The sequence below is a fragment of the Aulonocara sp. 'chitande type north' Nkhata Bay genome, linkage group LG14, assembly GCF_057382095.1.
Source record: "Aulonocara sp. 'chitande type north' Nkhata Bay isolate Kocher_YH1m ecotype deep benthic linkage group LG14, A_spYH_male_GT1.1, whole genome shotgun sequence".
NCBI lineage: Eukaryota > Metazoa > Chordata > Actinopteri > Cichliformes > Cichlidae > Aulonocara > Aulonocara sp. 'chitande type north' Nkhata Bay.
In genome coordinates, this window is record NC_141357.1 from 17072175 (window position 1) to 17094365 (window position 22191).

Sequence of the window (22191 nt, forward strand, 5' to 3'; positions counted from 1 at the left end):
GCCTCTCTCTGAGCCTGTTCAAACTGAGTTTTTCTTTACCGCTTTCGCCAAGTGCTTGCTTATACGGGTCAGGGTTTTCTGTTATTATATATTATTATTATATACATTTTGTCATTACAACATAAAGTGCCTTGATGTGTCTGTTGTTGGGATTTGGCCCTACATAAATAAAACTGAATTCAATTGAATAAAACTGATCAATAAATGCAGGCACTAATTCAGCCAGGGTTATGGACGAGCAGATAAACTGATGTATACCTGGCAAAACAAAACAATGAACGCAATGCTCTCATGCCAAATAGGCTCAAGTCAAACTAATCAAATGCTATGCAGTGAATCAAGCAACACTTCTGTCTGGACACTGAATACATGCTAAAATGTAAGCAGGAGGCTCACATGTTGCGTAGGCACGCTGAGTTGATAATATTATGCAGTTGTCTGGTGAGTCATTCACTTCGGCTTGGAAACAGACGTACACAAAAACGTCTGCGACAGAGAGACATTGACGTTAATCCAATTGAGCAAATATCCCTCCAAGTTCTCAATAAACATTTACCCCAAAATCACGAGCAGTGTCACTTGTCATCTCTAACTCCGCTCCCGCCCGCCCCCCCCCTCTTGTTCACTCTCTCCTGGGTTAGTTGCTACAGGGGGACATGGTGAGAACAGTGGGCCGTAGCGTTTCCCAGCCACAGCCCGAAAAGATTGCTGCAGAGCAAGGAGCCCACCTCTCGCCTCAGCACAACCGCACCACCCCCCACCTCCCCTTCCCCGGCCCCCAATGATGTGGGAAAAGCCGGGGAGGGTGTCCCACTGAGTGTGCTCAGGCAGACGTCCCGGGCTTAAAACCTATCACTGGAGCCCTCTCAGCTGCAGCATCAAGCAGGCCAGGCTGTGCTCGTTACAGAAGGCTCACTTCATGATTGTTTTCTTTACCATGTTGTTTCACCGTGGCTCAGACCAAACACAAACTGCCACACAAGTTGCAGTGGGAATGAGTAAGGCTGCATTGCATCAGTGACTCGTGATTTTGTGTTACTACTTAAAAAGCTCTCCATACACTCTGCATCTGTTTGGCTTCAGAGTTGTTTTCCCGGGCCGGACCTGCAGTTTTTGAAACCCATATCGTTTCTTGCCTTCTTACCGCTTTTGTAACAAGCCACTGCTATAATCATTACTGTTAACAACCGCTTCAAGTGTAATGACTCTTCTCCAGCTGCGTGGCTAACATTTGAAAGTTACACAACCTCCATGGCAAGCGTGAGGGCCTGCATGGTGGCTCGGTGAGTAATCTCGGGCTTGTTCCCTTGTAATGCTGACAAAGAGCAGGAGCGTCTGTGCAGTGTCAAATGCTATAACAAGCCAAACAAACGCAAATGCTCACACAATGACGGATAAATCGACTTTGCATCAGCAGAGAGGATAAGAACGCCAAAACATGAGGAAAGAAAAAAAGAGATCATTGACCTTCATCTAGGCTTTGAAAGCATTATAATTTTAAGGCTTTTGCATGTTTTCACAAGAAATTCTTGCCATAGGAATGGGAATATTTTTCCACAGCTTGCACCTTCTGTGTCACAATGTGTTTATGAGAGTAGATCAAATCAAGAAGGGGAAAGGGCTTTTTTTATTATTATTATTATTATTATTATTTGTGCAGATAATTAGGAATCAGACGTCATGATTGCTATATGTTCACATACAGACCCCCTCTCTCAGCTGAGAGAGGGGCACTGATTCACAGTCCATATGTGAGGGAGCAAATCCTTGTATGGGAAACTCTGTGACCTGAGGCGTGGCTTTCCCCTCCACGCCATGTGAAAAACTCCCCCTCCACACTCTCCACAGCTTTATGCTATCTTTGACTTTCATTGTCTCAGTGAAAGAGTGACCAGTTGGCACCAGATCGCCAAGTGTCTGCTTTACATTAGTTCTGAGTCACAAGGAGAGTCATGCTTGCGCTGTCAAAGAGAAGGATTCTTGGGAAAACAGTTTATTTACTCAGGTTTCTTGGATTTTTCGAGATACATGCAATGTCATAGCCTTGGGGGAAGCAGCGTAAGCAAGGATTGCCCCCTGTATCTGTGTGTGATTGCGAGTTGGGGCGTGGGGATTGGTTTGTGGTTATCTGAACAAGAGCTTTTTGGCACATTGTCATATGACTCTCACACACTGTGAGAAAGGGGAGGATGTGAGCACACCACCAGTATTATTGTTAAAAAAAATAAGACTATTTTTGCAGACTTGCAGTAAACACATGATTATATAGCAACCACAGAGAGTTTTTTAGCATGTCCATGTATATACAGGCAAGATGTTGCTGACTGTGGGTTTCAAGGGTATTTGTAGTTCATTAAAAATGACTAATGTTCTTTGGTTACAGTTAAAGGAGAAATAGTCACGTATATTTATAACTGATGTCACTTACTGTACACCTGAAAACAAGGGAGTTAGTCATTGTTTTCCTTATATTTGTTTAGACTTTAATGTTGAAATTACGTTTCATTTTAAACTTTCACACATATTTTAAACTGTCACCATGACCCTGATAAAGACAAGTGGAAGAGAATGGATGGATGATTTTGCAGGTATTTGCTGACTTTTGGTGACACAACTAAAAATAAAGCTTGGAAGTCGAGAGGAGAATCATGGGACTTTGTCTACTCCTAAAAGTTCTCCTAAAACGTCTTCTAAAGCGGATAATCGACATGATGCATTTACTCCAACTAAGTTTTTATAATTGTTTTACTGGAACACGATCAGACAGTCTGCTTTGGCAAGATAGAAATAATTTAGCTTAGACATTATCGGCCCGGGAAAGTTGCTTTTTTCGGTTCAGCGAAGATCCAAGTTGCTAAATGTCTCTATTATTATAATTACATAAAGCATCGCAGACCAAACATCTACAGTAATGGCTCTCTGAGACTACTTGGCACAGTGGTGTTTTGAGCATGCTTTGTAGAACATGGTTACAGTAGCAATGCAAACAAAGAGGGTGGGGTTTTTTTGTTGTCGTTGTTTTTACCATATTCACAATCTTAGTTTAGCATGCTAGCATGCTAAAATTGCTAACTGCCATAAATTACAAAGTATAGCTGAGATTGATGCTATACAGTATAACATCAGGAAGGAATTTAGTGGAATCTTTAATGTTCTCATTAACTTCATTTTCTTTTAAATTCATTAACTAGGACCTGGCGTCCACATATGTGGACGTCACATTTTCGGTTGTCTAGACCAAAATACTAAATTTTGCTCTGCAAGGGCCTGATATCCACTTATGAGGAAATTATATATTGTTCTATCGAAATTTAAAACGAATGTCCGCATACGTGGTTTTCATTTTCTCAGAAAAAAAAAATCAGGTTAAAAAAAAAAGATAATTCTTTGTTTTTAAATTCATCAGGTCCCAATCAGCCCAAATAGCAAAGAGAAATTAAAAATGCATGCCATGAAAGAGGTCGGGTCTTAGGAGGTTAATATATTTTCTGTTGACCAAATTATAGCTGAGTGTATCAACATAATGCTGTGATGATCCATATACATACCTGATTAGGAGTCCTCTTCCTATGTAATACTTACTTGTAGCTTTTTAGTGCTTGCACTCTTCCTCTGTTTAGTGCTGTTATAACACTGATACTTAAAAAAAACATATATTTAACTGTTCTATCAGAGCACAGATATTTGACACATGTTGTATATACTTGCTTTCACACAATTCTTGGGTGTTTCTGTCCTTTTACACAAAGCTCTAAACTCTCAAGAGCCAAAGGTTAAACAGTGTGCTTCAGTCATTTTTGTAGATGCATAAGGGTGTATGCTAAAATCGATCAGTTCTCTAGTTATTTTAACTTTTTTTTTTGCTTTTCAGGCTGCTCAGTAAATAATATATTTGAATCATAATGCTATTATTCCCTCATTGTCATTCTTGCTTAATGCCAATCTAATTTATCTTTTCAGAAAAATCATATGCTGGGCTCATCCACACGAGACAGTTTCTCAGACCCGTTGTCCAGAAGGTAAGCCAAAACAGAGCCTGAGACATCTCATGAAACACGTCATATGCCATTTCTCACTACAAACTGCAGATCAGCAGGTGCTGTGAAACTTGATTTCTCCGTTATTCTTTACATATCACTTTGGTGTATTTACACTGACCATGTTTTTAAAGACAACCTCAAAATATCTCATTTAAACAGAAATGCTTTCACTGATTATTTACAGCTTACCAGAGGTGTGGACTCGAGTCACATGACTTGGACTCGAGTCAGACTCGAGTCATTAATTTTATGACTTTAGACTTGACTTGAAAAAATGTTCTAAGACTTGTGACTTGACTTGGACTTTTACACCAATGACTTGGGACTTGAATTGGACTTGAACCGGTTTACTTGAAAAGACTTGATATTTTACCCCAAATATAAAATTTAACATGCATATTATATAGAGATTGAAAATGTGACGTCATTCACGGGTAGAACCGCAAAGGATTCTGGGAACTCGTGGCAAGCGGTACTAGCGCACGCAGGCTTTCAATTAAAATCAGTTATACAGCGATAAAAAGAAACACAAAAATGTCAAGAAGCCGTTGTATTATTAACTGCAATAGCCGGTCGCATGACAGCCACGGGAAGCCGACGGGTAAAGAGATCGGTTGTTATCGGATTACGTCGTTGAAGAGAAATTGTTCGAGCCATGTTTCCGAAGTAACAAAGATGCGACGGGTGGCCTGGATTGCAGCCATTCAAAGATCAAATATAACGTCCCAGAACACTCCAGCTCACAGGTTAGTCTGCTCCAAGCATTTACACAAAGGTCAGTGTTTTTTAGTAGTTAATACGTCATTTTCTTAACATAATTGGTGATATAGGTTACAAGCAAGTCTGGCGCTGAACAGAAATTGTCGCGCTATGCTCCTTTATTTATTGTGCATAAATAGTGAATTGTCCTGACACAATATTGCGTTTCGCTTCTGTTATTATGGTACATTGACAAAAACACATACTTTTATTCACAGGATAAAACAGGTTTTTTGTATCACTAATTGCCCAGTACGATTACAGCATACAGTATTATTGTCACTGCTACATTTCTGTGATGCTACCAGAAATTATTTCCACTACTAATTAATTACCGTTGAGCTCAAAGGTCCTATTAATAAACGGTTAAGGAATGTGTATTTATGACGACGATTTGTGAGACTGGTAAGCTTATGATACGTACGATGGTCTTTCGTTCTACACGGTGCATTTCAAGGTCCTGCACCCATCCGTCGGTAAACTGTACCTGGGCTTGTTGCAGTGACCTGAAGTTACTAAACTTCATGAGTGTATGCACTCACTCCAAGAACCGTATGATTATAAATATGCATATAAATATGCTAAGATGAGATAGCTGACTTCATCTAACTAGCAAATGTTGTCCAGGCTACGTTGGTGATACAGTTTTTTTTAATGTGTATGATATTTTTGTCATGCGATTTTAAAGCCGGTCCTACAACCGCATCCAAGAATAACATGCAGCTTATCTCAGAACTGTCGGTGAAAATTATTCTTGGAGCTAGGTTTAATTGAGCTGCATTTTAAAGAGGTGCAATTTCACAATTTGTGTATATTTTCTAAGTTCACTATTTTGTCATGTGTTGAGAAAAACACAGATTTTAAAATTACATGGTCTAATATTTACATTTAGCATAACTGCAACATTATTTTTTCATTTTTTTTTTTTAAAGACTCGAAAGGACTTGAAATTCAAAGTTTCAGACTTGTGACTTGACTCGGACTTTTACACCAGTGACTTGAGACTCGACTCTGACTTGCCTGACATTACTTGAGACTTGACTTGAGACTTGAGGATAAAGACTTGAGACTTACTTGAGACTTGCAAAACAATGACTTGGTCCCACCTCTGCAGCTTACCATCAAATGAGCAGCTGAGTGCTAAACCAATAATTGCTTCTAATCAGCTGTCAATCCCCTTTACCTCCTTTTAACCCTTGTGTGGTGTTCATATTTTTGTTACTCAGCCAGTGTTCATGGGTCTGGTGGACCCGCTAGAGTTTTGGCTTTCGAAATTAACACTATCAAACAATTTTATGTTAAATTACTCAACAGATGTTCACTTCATCCCGATTACAAACCATATGAACAGCAAACATGGTTAATTTTTTCCCTTTACCTTTGTTAGATCACATTTATGAATTCATGTGCTTCTCGTTTGTTTTTTTTTTATAAAATGTTAAAAAAAAAAATCAGTTATAATCAAGTGGCGTGAGTGGAAAGACACAACACATTTACACGTGAAGCAATATGTTTCACAACTAAATGGGATCAGCTGCTCATCAATGGTGACATTAGGCACAGGGTTGTAAAACAGGGGGAGGTGGTGCACACACTTATCCCACACTGTCCTGATGGCAGCTAGCTTGTCTCTCTGCCGTCGAGCTGGTCTGTCGTCTCGGTTATCAAAACGGATAATCCTGGAAATTTTGTGGAAGTTTTCCAGAGACATTGATGCACGGAAAGGTTCGTGCCGGTTTCTGCATCCCACAGGGATTCTGTCGATTCCCCTTTGGACCTGAAAACTCCTGCAAGGATAAGAACCCCAAAGTAGGCCTTTGGAGTTCTTAGATGAATTTGGTCCATCTCCTTCCACCTCTCTCCAAAAACACACCTTCCTTCTAGATTACTGCAATCCAGAATACTTTTCTGGATGGAATCTGGGATGAAAAGCTCAAATGAAGACTTGATGTCCTGCACATGAGTAACTGTCAGCCATGTTGGCCCTGGCTTATCACAGTAACAGCTCTGCATTTCTTGGGCAAGAAGACCATTCAGTTTCACCAGTTATTGACATCCATATTTCTTCACTTGCTGACTGGTGGGCTTGTTCTGGTCCTGGAGCTGGCTGCAGATGCGGTACTCGTCTTCGTTTTGTTACTAAATGGTGCTCAACCTCATCCTCTTTTTCAAAGTCACTGTCAGACTCTGAATTTTCAGAAATGTGAAATATTCTGAAACCTTTGTCAACATCATCATCCGAAGTCCCTCTCTCTTCCAAAATCAATTGGATGGCCCTCGCAGCAGATAATCTTTTGCCATCTTGATCAGTTGTGATAAAGAACCACACTGGCAAAGTCTTATTTATAGTATTATGCCCCTAATTAGCAGGAGGGACAGGGAATGAGAAAATAAAATTTGGATCCCTCAAGAAAGAGGGTAAAATGTGTGGGAATGTAAGAGCAGACAACAATGTTGCAACTTTGCGCGGGAGCAGGAGGGGAAGAAAACACTATCAGCAGCACCAGAAAGGAGGAAGACAGAGTGTGGGAACACAGGACCTTCACTTTCAACACTTTTATTAGACCTGGGTCCAGTGGACCCGAACACCTTGTATGTAATGTAAATGCGTGGGGGGAGGTACCGTATGAGGTTATTGAAAATTAGTTCGGATTTATGTTCTTCACAGAAAATAAGCCAAAGCCAATGAATTTCAGGTTGAAAAAATAATTAATTGTTTCATTTTTCTTTTGAATAAAAGTGAAAACGGGTCTCACAGACCCGAACACCATACAAGGGTTAAAGGAAGCTACGAAAAAAAGCTGGATAAAGAATAGATAAAAGACCCTCATGAAAACCATCAATTAGGAAGTAAATACATTTGTAAAAATCCACTAAACACTGATGTTATCAAACCTTTTCAACAGGAAATAAAGCACAAGAAATGCTACATTGGAGCATGGTGACTATGTATTGCTTGGCAACCTTTAAGAAATGTTTCAATTTTTGGTTCAGATTCTGCCTTCCCCTCGGTAAAGGGACCTCCGAGATGGAAAAGATTCTATTTGTGCAAATCATGTGTGCAAAGCCCAAATAAAGCATGAAAATTACACATCTTCACTTGATCAACCTGCTTTGTTTTTTGAAATGCAAAGGGAGGTTTCTGTGGGAACTGGTTTAAATTGAATTCAAAGTGTACACCTTTCCTTTCACGCTTCCTCAGCTTACCCTTAGCCATTTTTTCTTTTTTAATCTATTCTTCCGCCATCATCAGCCTCTCTTTCTTTCGGCATTCATCTGTGAAATGCCTGGCATGGGCAAAGGTAATTGGAAGTGACTTTTTTGTCATTCAAACTAAGGAGAGATTGACAGCAATATAAAGGCTCTGTTAAAAAAAATCATTGGTAATTGGTATGATTATACACTTCTGTAGAGCAAGAAGTCAGCAGAGATATGAATTCTCCTTTTCCACAATGCTTACTACTTTTGATTGGCATTTTCTTGTCTCCAAATGCTTTGCATTGCAGAATTATACATACGTTTATTAAGTCTCATGTAAACTTTCAAACCTCCACACTTAACCACCTGTAGTTTCATTTTAACACAGACATGTAACTCATTGTAACATGTTCCGAAGTATAAACCCAGTGTTATGTGTTGCAGGCAGGATATTTAAATGCCGTAACAGTCAAATAAAGAGGCTATGAAATTAAGAAATTGTGATTAAAAAATGTAATCTTTATGGAAACGATTACAAAAATACCAACAAAAGTTGCACACTTCAGATTTATTAGCTCAGTCTGACCCAGGATTACATTCAAAGACCAAGTAACTACTGTGCTGTAAATCAAGCTGTGCCCAGCAGGAGCAGGATCACAAAGTCAATAGCCTTCAGGGTCAAGGGTCATTGGGAGGAAGCTCAAAATCAGGCAGCTGCTAGTTATATCTTTATCTACACTAAATGACACAGTTGTTATACTAACAGTTGTTTACAATGTAATTTCAAACAATACCAAAAAGTAAATATAATGGCATTCAAGCATGTTTGAATCATCTTTCAATCTCAGTACTGTGTATTTCATCAAAGGTAACATATTTACCTGTTTAAAATGCTTAGATTTGTAGCTGGGCTGGCCTTTACAGTTTGCTCCAGCTGCTCCAAAAAACTGTCTGCAAGAACTCCTAAATTTCACTTGACCAGCCTTATGACTTCCAAGTTATTTCTCCCATGGTTGTATAGCCAAGGGGGCCAAAGCCTATTAAGTAGTTTGCTGGCAGAAATAACACAGGCAGCCTTACTAATGGGGAGGTATTGCTAAGAACTGAAGGAACTGCTGCTTACACTGTGTGTTTCTCTTTGGATACAGTGAATCACTATGGTTATTTCTGAATATCTGTGGAAAGTACCTGCTATAATAAACAGGGTTTTCTGGAGTTTGTTGACTTGCAGTCAAAAGTGATACAATAGAAGCAACAGCAATGACCACACAGGAGGGCAGAGCTGTGACTCAAAGATAGAAAGTAAGAAGCAGTAGCAAAACACATAAAACTTGCGGTAGGAAGCTGAACTTTAGTACTAATCATGAAAAAGACAGGATGCTGTGCTGAGGACAGCAGTTGCAAGGATGTTCAACATGTGTTCGAGTGTGTACATTTTGAAAATGTTACCAATTTATACAATGTTTGCTCTCACTCAATTCATTGAGATCTATTTCATGAACAGAATAATGATGTATCATTGCTATCTATCAAATAACAGCATAAAATTGTCTGTGTAAAGATAGTAAAATACTATACTGGTATAATTAAATAAACTTGACCAAGAAGTATCTTTAATGTTGCCAAAAACATAAAATTTCCTCTATGTTAACAAATAAGAATGCAGATGACTGAGAAGAGTGCGTATGTGTATGTGTCTGTGTATATATGTCCATGTGTGTGCACCCCAGACATCAGGGAGAAAGAAAAGCGGCCTTTTTACTAATGTTGATTGGAAACAGATGTTGGCGAAAGCCAAGACAGCAAAGAAAATGTTTCGGAAAATTCTCAGGGCTCAGCCTTCCCTTTCTGGGCCCTGGCCCAGGCAACCAATCATTGCAGAGCACCCTCTGGTCTTTGGGGTGAACTAAGCACTTCTATTGGATGAAGACGTGAACGTGGGCGTTGGGAGCAGATGTCCTGGGAAAGTTGCTGAATCCCACTCAACTCACAGTAAAAGAAAGCGAAAACATTTGCTTGGTTAACTGGACAGTGACCAAAGCATGTTTTAATCCAGATGAACTCTCAGTGCATGTACAAGCTGACAGTAAATACATTAGCACTGTGTTACAGATTTATACATTTGAAATGGATTGCTTTTCAAGTTGTTATTCATTCAACTGCCTCACAAAAAGAAACTTTAGAAGAATAGTCTGTAAGAAAAATGTCTTTAGGACCTCTAATTCTTTTCTGTCATCTAGTCGGCTCAAATGAATGCGAATGAGAGTTTCCTCGCACTATCATCTCCCCATCCCTTCACACTTCTAAACCTTCAACTGCTCCTTTGCTCCTTTTCACCTCCTAACCTTCACCCTCCTGCATTCAACTTTTTCTATTCCATCTCTCATCTCTGTGTTCGTCTCTGCCCCCAGCCCCCTCTCACTCCATCCTCAGCACCCAGATTCAGTCACAGTCTAGTTCACATATGGCCTCACCTGCACACAAAGCTCCATCTCACTCTTTTATTGTGCCAGTCTATTGCCTATTCACAGCAACGGCACAGCACAAATCAATCATCTTTCCTAATGGAAAGTCCACATTAACATGAGAAGACACTCAATTTCCGTCTCAGAATGCCAGGTCGACTGGTACCTGAGCTCCGGTCGATGAAGATCCAGGGCCCTGCAGGCGCTCTCATTTCGGGTGGGATAGCGAGGTGATGCCGTCAGGTCCAGGGGTGGCACCGGGAGTCAATGGTGTATTAACTGAGGATGTGACAATGGCAATAAAAATGCAAATTGCCATCCAAAGCAGGGGATGGCCTGGATCTGCCCTTCATAAGCCTGCATAATACAGTCAGCACACACCTGCTAAGACATGCGGTTCAACACGTCTCAAACATAACAATACAGTGAGTGAGAGGAAGGGAGCGTGTGCGTCTATCCTCGAGACCATAACACCGGTAACTAAAAGAGTTTTCTTATCACTGTCACTTCTCATTGATTTGTCTAGAAGTCCCCATTATGCACAATTTGTATTGGGTAAGAAAAAAAAAAGTTAATATGCTATTGAACAGCACTGGTCTCTACAAACCTTTTACCATTCTTCAAGTTATTTTTTGTTCTCATGAAAACGACTTCAACATGGTTTAACACCTATTTGACATTTTGAAACCAACATGATAGACAGCACTCGCCACAATCAAAATAACACCAAAAGAGGAAATGTTTTTTAAAAGACTGATGGGTGATATTTCTAGTAGCTCCAGAGACTTGGGCAGTTCATACCAGGGTGCAGTGAAGCTATTCTGGTGTTAATAGAAAATCTGTTGTATCCTCATTGTTGTTAACTTTGGGCAAATTAATCCATTATGTTTTGTCTGATATATTCCATACTAAGGTTAAAGGCCAAGTGTGTAGGATTCAGCATGATTTACTAGCAAAAACTGTATCTCTGAGTCCAGTTCATTACACACACCCTCAATCATGGGAAGACTCTGATCTGACAGTTGTCCAGATGATAGTTATCAACAGCCTCCACAAGAAGGTTAAGCCATAAAAATGATAGCTGAAAAGGCTGGCTGTTGGTAGAGTGCTGTACTGAAGTAGATTAATGGAAAGTTTAGTGGACAGGAAAGTGTGGTAGCAAAAGGTACACATTGTCTCAAAAAGTTATTTCAAAAAGTTGGGAGAGCTTCACAAAGAGTGCACTAAGCTGGTTTGAGTACATCAAGGCTACTCTTGCATTCCTAATGTTAAGCCACTCCTCAACCAAAGCCACGAGAAGTGTCTCTTTCCACATAAAGATAAAGTTTGCATTTCATCATTTGGAAATCAAGGCCATACAGTCTAGAAGAGGAGAGGAAAGTCACAGAATCCAAGGTGTTTGAAGTCCAGTGTGAAGTTTCTGCATTCTGTGGTGAATTGCATTGCAATGACCAGTGGTGTCAGTTTGCAGTGTTTTATCACGTCCAAAGTCAACATTGTCATCTACAAGTAGATTTTAGATTAACTCGTGCTTCCATCTGCTGACAAGCTTTACGGAGATGCAGATTTCCTTTTTTAGCATTGTTTTGTTAACCATGTTATTACTGTGTTTGACCCAACTAACCTGGCCTGAACTGCCAAGAGGAAGATGAAAGCCACTATGAAAGCAACTTCAGTAACACCTTAGCAGTAACACCTCCATAACACACCACACTGGTGCAGTAATTTGTTGTAAAGGAGCATCAATAAATCAATGCATAAATCAACACACCTTTTCATAAGGTAAACATTTCTGTATAAAACTTTGTTGCTTGATCTTGGAAAATATTTGAGATATATGTATTAAAAAAAAAACAATAAGTTGAAGTGTAATTATAAATCACCTTCACTTTTCCATGATAGTCTATTTTAGTAGTCAGTAGTCTCTATGACATGGCAAACCTCCATAATCGTTTAGCAGGGTCTTTTTTAGACAATGGTTTTAAGTCTGTTTATGTTAGTGCCTGCATACTATAGTAACACAAGACAGCACAACTTTGAAGGGCAATAGGACATGAATTTGTCCTCTGATAACAGTTTTTTTTTTCCTTTTGGGCCATAAGGACCCACAGGGACACATTGGTTGTATTTCAACGCTGCGTAATGGAACCACTGAGCTGTTGTCTCGTGCGTCACAGGGATTCTGTTTCAACGAAGAGGATATAATGTTGGGCAGTGAAGATAGATGTAGTTATGTTCTATCCACAGCAGAATTTTAGGTCATTAACATTAAAGATTGAGCTACAGAAGAAATTAAAAGTTGGAAAAGATTTTGGAGTTCAGTTTACAATAACAATCAGTTTAAGGCACTTTATATTTTGAGATAAAGACCCTACAATAATATGTTGAGTGACATATTATATATTCCATATTATATGACATATAATAACATGTAGACACACGCTTTGTCTTCCAGTGTTGGATTTATGGTTGTTCCAGTTCTACTGCTTTCTTCACAGTTCATTTAGATGTTCTAACTGTGTATTCATGTAGTCTAATACGAAAAACTGTACAGTACAAATACTATAGCGTCACCACAACTTGTTCTAGTTCCATTCACAAACTCTGAGGAGTTTGACTGATTAAATGAGCCAAAGGGTGATTTACTTAATCTATTAAAAATTACTATGTTACTTAGGGACCAGACAACATTGCAACATCTGTCACATGCTTGTTATTTAGGATTTGTTGAAATAGATTCTGTAATCTGGCGCAGCAACTATTCTGCCTGTAATTACATTTAGATGCTATGCTGCTCCTTGATTCAAGGCAAAGGGCACATTGTGTGTATGTATTTAAATTTCCATGTATAAGTGTCACATATGTCTCTGCAACTAATCCTAAAATATTTTAGAAAATACTGAATATGGCTATTGATGAGTAAGTAAGCCCTTTAACTGTCTAATCTCTCACTGTTTTGTGTGTGTGTAGGTGTGTGTGTGTGTGTGTGTGTGTGTGTGTGTGTGTGTGTGTGTGTGTGTGTGTGTCTTGCATTTAAATGTGTACTACTTTAAATCAAAAACAAATCTTGTAATTTAACCAGTTGACATGTTACAGATTTTAGATAATACATACATTGCATTTGCATATATTGCAGTCATTATTATTCATACATTTGTAAATGTAATGATGAAGCAATAGCCTTCGTCTGAACACAAAATGGCTCGACGGTTAATTGCAAGTTACTTTAGAACCTCAAAAAATGGAGAAATGATTTAATATCCTTCCGAGACTGACAGGTGTTACACTTCTCACTTTGAACACAGGTCGCCTCTTCCTTTTCTGTCTCAGTTTTCTGTTTCTCACCTTGAGACACTGCTTAAATCAGTGGAAGGTTTCTTTGAATAAGGCACAAAAGGGGAGAAAGAAGAGTACTGTGTCTGCGTGAGCCAGCTTTGTGTCTCTGGATGAGGAAGAGGTGGGTATGAGTAGTATCATAATGATTTGGATTTCGTTCCAGGTCTCTTGGAACATGCACTGTCTGGTGAAGTATTTTAAAAAGCTGCCTCGTGAATGTGTCTGCTTTGGATCATCAGCCCAGTCAGAGAGAGGGAGGTGGAAGAAGAGAAGACCCACCTGCGTAACCTCAGCTTGTCCTCTGCCAAGAACACAAAACACTGATCCAAGAGAAGAATATGGGTCTAATTTTGTCAGAAGACAGCTCTATCATATCATGAATCTTATCACTTTACATTTTTTTTTTTACATGGCAGTCTATTGTAAGGAGTACAACTGTCAATATAAAATATACTTGTCTAAATAAATACATTTAAACTCCCTGAAATAATAAAAATAACATATCAAATAAAAAAAAATACAAAAATATGTTTAATGATTATTTTTGTAACTTTAGCTTGTTATAGTGGAGCCAAACAGCTGTGGGCAGCAGGCGACAGCTTTGCATGTTTTTTATCTAGAGTGGAATTTATTAGAAGGGTTGAATGAGCCTCAGTGTGTTGGTTTCATTTTTATGTCACCTCATCAGTGTGCACGAAGCACAATTGTTAAAACTCAGACACACTATGGACGGAACGTATTTCAAAGGGAAACGATACGCCTCCTTTGAAGCACCACAGCAATATGTACAAAGGATGAATGTGTTTGACAAATTTGTACCACTATGACCTTGAGGTTATTACAGAATCAGGTCTTTACTCAAACAATTTTTCTGCGCATCTTTTTTGTTTGTCTTCATTAGTAAATCAAAACTATACGTTAATAAACACATCAGGCATACGCTTTTCGGAGACTTTATTCGATACCCCCATTTGCCTTCAGAACTGGCTGAACTCTTCATGGCATAGATTCAACAAAGTGCTGGAGACATCCCTCAGAGACTTTGATCCATATTGATATGATAGCATCACACAGCTGTGGATTTGTTGGCTGCACATCCATAATGTGAATCTCCTGTTCTACTACATCCCAGAGGTGCTCTACTGGATTGATTGGATGATTGTGTTGGCCATTTGAATGCAGTGAACTCACTGTCATCTTAAAAGAAAGCAGTTTGAGATTATTTAAGCTTTGTGAGATACCATGAAGCAGCCACCAGAAAATGAGCAAAATGTGGTCATAAAGGGATAGACATGCTCAGCAGCAACACTCAGGTAGGTTGAGGTGTTTAAATAATGCTCAGCTGGTGCCTAAAGTGTGCCAGGAAAATATCCCCCATACCATTACACTGCCAGCACCCTGATCATTTGAGGTGAGATTGATCCAGATTATTATGCTGTTAATGCCAAGTTGTGATGCTACCATACAAATGTCGCAGCAGGAATAAATTCATCAGAACAGCCGACGCTTTTCCAGTCTTCTACTGTGTGCTATTTTATTGAGCTTATGTGAGTTGTAACCTTAGTTTCTTGTTCTTATTTGACACAAGTGGCACCCAGTGTGGTCTTCTGCTGCTCTAGCTCATATGCTTCAAGTTACAGTATATTATGCATTGAAAGATATTCTTCTGCATGCCTTGGTTATAAACAGTGGTTATTTGATGATTTCTGAACAATTTGAAGGATTCATTTTCACCGTTCTGTAGAAAAGCCCTGAGATGGTGGTGCAGGGAAAACCCCAGCAGATCAGCATTTTCTGAAAACTTAGACCAGTCCGCCTGTTACATGTTTCATTCAAAGTCACTTAAATCACCTTTCTTCTCCATTCTGATGCTCAGTTGGAACTTCAGCAGGTCAACTTGACCATTTCTACACGCCTAAATACACTGAGTTGCTGCAATGTGATTGGTTAATTAGATGTTCACTTTAACAAGCAGTTCAATAATTGTACCTGATAAAGTGTGTGGGGTATGTACTTTGACATGATTAATAGTTTCTCTTAATTTCACTTCATATTTTACAAAGTGATCTGCAGATGACTGAAAACTCTAAACTAGGGCTGTTATTTTACTGCCCAGTTATTGTGCAGTATTATCACAGTGACAATAGCACAATATCTGGAAATGCAAACAACAATATTAATAACACTATGATTCAATTTCATCATTTAGTTGTTGTTTGCTGTTCAAGAACAGTATTGAAGCCAAAGTATGAATATAGGGAGCTGTAAAGAGACTCTGCAAATCAAAGCACGTTACTTATATACATACAATATTTCCATATATTTTATTTTCAATAATGGCATGTAATCCCTACATTTCCCATCCATACTCTCATTGAACTGTGACCAAAATCTATATTTAAACTATATAGAAAAGTGAAGAAAATCACTAAGTAGGCAGATGGTTAACCTTTCATGTGAACTTTCACAATAAAAACACCACACACAGTGATAAAATCTTTCTTCACATATATTTTATAACATTTTGAAGTACATTAAGTACATTTTGGAAATAGAAGCTACAGTTTATAAAACCTTTCCAGCAGAAATCATTGATGGGCCAGCATCAGCCTTTTTACCTCTAGCAGACAGGTCTATTTTCTATATAAAAAATGAATTCAAAAACAAAAACAAAAAGAAATTAGCTACATTATTTTGTCCTGCGCTACCTTTAAATTCCCATGAAAGCACCAGCTGTCTGCATCTCGTCTTTTATAAAATATAAATTATTGAAAAATATTCAAATGCTTGTGAACTAAATACAATAAAAATGATCTCATAACAAAAATACAAAGACACTATAAAATATACAAAAAAACATCCAAAATAACAAGTTTTCCTTCTGAATCCATTCCGAGATATGCATATGCCACAAAATATTGTTAGGTGTACACTTGCCTGACTAGGTTTCATTAATACATAAGACCTGCAGTAGACTGTAGACTCTGACATTTAACAACAGTATAATTTCCTGACAAAGTAAATGTCAAAATATTAACATTTTAGGTAACAGAAATGTTTTCTCCAAGCACATTGATCTTATGAAGCCAACCATACTAACATTATGACGTTTGTGTTGGGAGGAAAAAAGAAAACTTTTTTTTAATACAAACAGATAAAAAATAAGTCTTTTAAGCTCACTTTAATACAGAACACTGACATCAGAAAAATACCTGAACAATACCAAAGAAAAAAGAAAAAAAAAGAGAGAAAGAAGATTTTCAAAACACTGGTGTGAACATATGCAATAAAGGAATGAACATACAGTGCAGCTTATTCCTGAACCAACTGTTTAACTTCCAATTCTTTATCTTGGATAAGGAAACACTAAGCCAGTGCTGAATAACAATGGACAAGCTTGTTACCAGTTACACAGTATGAACGTATACATCATCTCTTACCTAAACTCAGCCGGTATCCAAAATCAAAAATGAAAAGAAAAAAAAAAAAACATCAGCAAAGACGTTACTCTTTGTCCTTAAGCTGTGTGCTTTCTGACGTATTAACAAAAGATAAAAGACGACATTTCACGAATACGTGAGAGGTTTCTGGTCCCCATCTCCTAACGTTGTGGGTGCACCGTGGCCAAAGACCTCACATGGGCTTTGGTTATTATTCCTGCTTTGTCTTTTGCTTATTTGTGTAATCTGGGTCTCAGTAAAGCATTATGAAACAGAATCTGTACAAATAGACATCTCAGAAGCTATTTTCATCCATATGGGTAACTTTCAGCTACTGTAAACAATAACATTGTATTCTAATATAATACTCAACTTTGGCATTTCCCATAAGGCTAGTGTACAGCCACTGTTCCCACTGTTTGGGAGGAAACTGTTGCCAATTTGCTTGTAACCAGTCATTCATTTCTGAACTGAATGTAGATAAGTTGCAAAAGAATGTAAAATTGAAATAGAAGCCTCTGCCATCCGTCCTATATTTCTCAAGCAAGTTAACTTGCATCACTTGTATCAACCTGTCGTCATCAGACATCACGAGAGATCACCTACATTATCCACATCACCCATCACCTTCATCTATCCTCTAAAGTTTCAGATTCTCTATAGTCAACATTTATAGTCAGTTTTCCTATTACCTGACCTGCTTTCCTACACTGTACCTTCACACTATACTACCCTTCCTTATGGCCAAAACGTACAACACATTTGAAAGAGAATTATGCAAGATAACATCAGCAAACCAACTTGCAATTTTACTCTCTAGGCAATTAATATGAAAACGTGTCTAAAAGTAAGCTTACATGGGCAGTGAAATGAAATTATGCATTTAATCTGCACATGAAACAGCTCCTCTTACTCCTGAATTTCCCCATATAAGATTGTCTACAGTTTGCTAATACTGGTGGTATATGCAAAAAAAAAAAAAAATGCACGACTTTCAGTCACAATATGCGTCTCTAACGAGGTGGCAAACATGTACATAAAGGTGAACGTGTCAGTTTCAAAAGCAACGGCTACTTTCAGTTGTCTTTCAGACACTCTTGCTATGAGTAACCTCACCAGGTCTTCACACTCTACAAAGCAAGGGGCCAGTGTCTATAGTGTTGTCTGATAACGCATCAGCACATTTCAGTTGAAAGTTCCTTGAGAACAGACGAGTAAAACTTGGCATCTAATGTTTGGTTCCACTGTAATACCGTCACTGAGAACAATGTGAAAAAATACCCTTTACAACACTTATCCAGAAGATGTACAGCGACTGTTTTGAGAAATCGGCATTAGTATGGTGGCACAAGCATAAACAGCAATTTAAACCAGACACTTTTTTTTCCCTTTTGTTTTTTTTTTGGTCCTAGCTGAAAAAAGTCTGTCACTGCCAAAGGGAAAAACAGTAAGCATGTATGCAAGTATGAGATTATACCTTCCTCAGTTCAGTTCAGGTTTTTTTGGCAACCGTTTTCTTAGCAGGAACTTTCCGCTTCGTTTAGCCCAACATTTTTATTGTCTCTCTCTCTCTCTCTCTCAGTTCTCCCCCACTTTGCTACTTAGTCAGAACAGAACCTGAAATCTACCCGGTAACGCTTTGTCTGCTTTGAGCTGCTAAATGACACCAGTATAAGTCACTCATACACACATACACACATGCGTGCAAACACGCACCTCAAATGCAACAGGGTAAGAATACAGGTTTTAGGCTTCTGCCTTCGGTTTTAAAATTATGGTCTGAGAGACAGGAGCTCAAAGTTGACAAAGACCACAGTTATTCGTTTAAAAAAAACAGCAAAAAAAACCCAAAAACCAAAACAAAACATTTTTGGTCCCCAAAATAATTGGTTTACCAATTCTATTAAACAGTTAAGACCACTTTATGAGCCTCAGTCCAAGTGACTCCTTAACTTTTTGTCTTCACTTCCTTTTTTATTCTTTCATATCTGATTCACTCGTCCGTATCAGGCTTTACATCCAACATTGCATGCAGCTCCTCGGGAGTGTACCCCAGCAGGCTTTTCAAGTCACAGACAAAGCGGTAGACATAGCGTTTCCCAGATGTCTTGTGGATGATATTCTTGTCATAGTAGTAACGCAGGCCACGGCTCAGCTTCTCATAATTCATCTTAGGCTTGTTTTTTCTTTTGCCCCACCTTCGAGCAACCTGAAAAAGCACAGTGAACAAGCCTGTCAAGATGTGCCAGAAACATTAGAATACATACTTTTGTTGAAACTTGCAATTAATTGAGCTACATGGAACAAGCAGCCATCTTGTTCATCTGGCTAACTACTTAAGACCTCCCAGCACGTGTGCTAGATGACCAGTGGGGTCGCAACCTCTCACCTCATCTGGGTCAGAAAGCTTGAACTCCCAGCCGTCGCCTGTCCAGCTGATGAAGGACTGGCAAGACTTGTCGGTCAGTAGCTCCAGAAGAAACTGCCACAGCTGGATGGGGCCACTGCCTGCAGAGCAGATGGGGGTGGAGGGGGAGAAGGTGTTCGTTTAAGAAGAAGAGCTATACACACTGAGAGGACACATTGTTGTTTGTGCAGATGCCAGTTGCTGTGGGGATTGATTGAGGTGAGGCTAAGTTCAGAGCAAAAGAGCTCCTGTTGTTGGAAAATGCTCCCAAGTCCCATAGTCTGCTCAACATTTTATCGAACTAAACTAGTATATTTCACATAACAATACGCCGAATCTAGGAGATATATTCCCATCAGTCCATGTGCTATGCAGAATGTGTTGAGGAACAGCACTGTCTGTACAATGTCCTGTCTGTGATAAAAGTCACGGCCAGAAGAAGCACGACACTAAGTACTTATGCTATATATGAAAAGTGTTACATATTCATGCTAATTATTCACTTAATTTGAAAAGAGGAACAAAGTAAAGCTTCTAATCTGGGTCAGACTGAAGTACAGCAGTGGAACTAAATGTCGTCCCAAGCACAGAAGTCCCATTCATCATGTATTCCCTTGTCTGCCAGTTGCCCTGTGCAGTATGTGAATTTAGAGTGAGAGGCTGTGTCTGCAAGAGTTCCACACTGATGAAATCACTATTTTAAAAATAAGAAGGGCTGCATTTAGGCTTCAGCAGCACATCTACTGTACTTGAATAGAGTCTGTTTTAAGAAAGAGAGCAGTTGCCAAGTTCAATGCAAAGTTAAGAGGGTGCATTTTTCCAAGAGTAACATTAAATGAATAAACTAGTAAAACATCATTTCAATGTCAGAGCAAAAAGTGTATTAGAGTTCATGGAAAAAAAAAAGGAGGGAAAGCAGAACAAAGGCGATAAAAAAAAAAGCCTGGTTTTGTCTCTGAACTAGATTCACTGCAGTGCACTTTGATCGTGTGGTTTTTTTTTTGTTTGTTTTTTTTTTTTCAGCATACACATGAACCCACCCACTTTTGAGGCTTGCGTGTTGAAATCACACCTGCCAGTGCAGCACACCGCCTAAGCAAAACTGGAGCTAAGCAAAAGTCACCTCTCTCGAGTGCCTCAGAAAACCAAACGTAGCCTTTTTGTAACAAAAACAAAAGCGTTCAGGGAAACAGACGTGTGGGTTGAACAACTCGAAATTTAGAGCCCTCTAAGGCCTCGCAGGGACTGAAGAAGAAGGTGCATGACAGCAGCCATTCCGAGTTTGGAAAATAAGTGGCTCCGCAACATCGGGTGTCACTCATACAGAAAGCTTTGACTCGTGTTCCTGCTGCAGTAACTGTGAGCCCACATAAGGGTAATACCAGAACCTCGTGCTTTCACGCCACAATGTAGGCAACCCTTTTTAAAATATGTTAAAATCTTTTCACAATGGGGCTCACTGAACAAGCATAAGGTTGGGGCTCGTCTTCATAACGATAAGTATTGAATCCATGGCAATATGAGTCTAAAACCTATATGGCTATTTAAAGGACGATAATTCAAAGGTGTGGATAAAAAATTTTAAAGGCGAGACCAGCTAATATTGACTGGCGAATTACTATTTTTTACAACGTTGCAATGCAAAAGCCCTCTGTGTGTACGAGCAAATACATGCAATAGTGAGACAGAGAGCGAAATATCATGAGCCAAAATGAGAGTTCGCTATGTTGTAAGGTGGCCTGATGTTATTGCAGACAGAGGTGTAAATGATGAATTGTCGCAGGAAACCACGCAGATGGCAACTGGAGCCTTATCTCCCTGCAGCCTTATCAGGTCCCCTGTCCTCGTTACAAGTGTCACCTGTCACCCCGTGACTTAAACAGGAAGTCGAGCAAGAGCAAGCTGTCGAGCTGTCATAAACACTGTTTTGGAATTGTACAAGAGGTTGTTTCTTTATTTTGAGGGATTTCTTTTTTCCAGATAGAGGTCTCTTTCTCTCTCTTGCTCCCCCGATCCTTTTTTTTCTTCTTCTGTTTTCATTCACCCACCCACACATGCACATGGGCAAACACAAAAATGCTTCCATCTTTGAAAGACCACAACTCTCTTTGCACTACTCTTTAAAATAGCAGGGTCCAGAGCGGCAGTTAGAAGTTTTTGGTTGTTGTTTTTTGTCTTAAAAACTGGAGTGTTGTGGCATTATTACCTTCATGGTTATAGTTTCATAGTCAAAACAAGTCTCTTCTCACATTAGGCCGAAAGCAGCTGCCATGCTTTCCTTACAAGTACACAATTTGGAGTTGAAACATGCAGTACATAAAAAGACAGATTATGAAACTATGCAACTATGACTCGTTTATAATATGTTTACGCCGTGACTGCTTGCAGCCAGTTTGCATTGCCTCTGCTGGTTTAGCGTGCAGGGAGAAAACAGATTTAGATCATTCTAGAGATGCTCTGTGCCTTGGTCTAATCCATTTGGTTATAAATTCATAACTATGTCGTTCCAACATTTCATAAATGACTTATTGTTCTAAAGGTGGCTC

At 39.0% G+C, this 22191-nt stretch overlaps 1 protein-coding gene across 3 annotated transcripts in view; it reads right to left on the reverse strand.

Moving 5' to 3' along the window:
* Positions 1-16283: 16283 nt before the first annotated feature.
* Positions 16284-22191, reverse strand: part of ets1 (ETS proto-oncogene 1, transcription factor) — a 35210-nt gene continuing 29302 nt past the window's right edge. For all 3 annotated transcript variants that reach the window (XM_086261257.1, XM_086261256.1, XM_086261258.1), the window contains 2 exons: positions 19628-19746; positions 16284-19447 (listed from right to left, as the gene is read on the reverse strand). In XM_086261257.1, the coding sequence (XP_086117383.1) occupies positions 19232-19447; positions 19628-19746 (335 nt within the window). In that variant the 3' untranslated portion in view covers positions 16284-19231. The remainder of the gene's footprint in view (positions 19448-19627; positions 19747-22191) is intronic.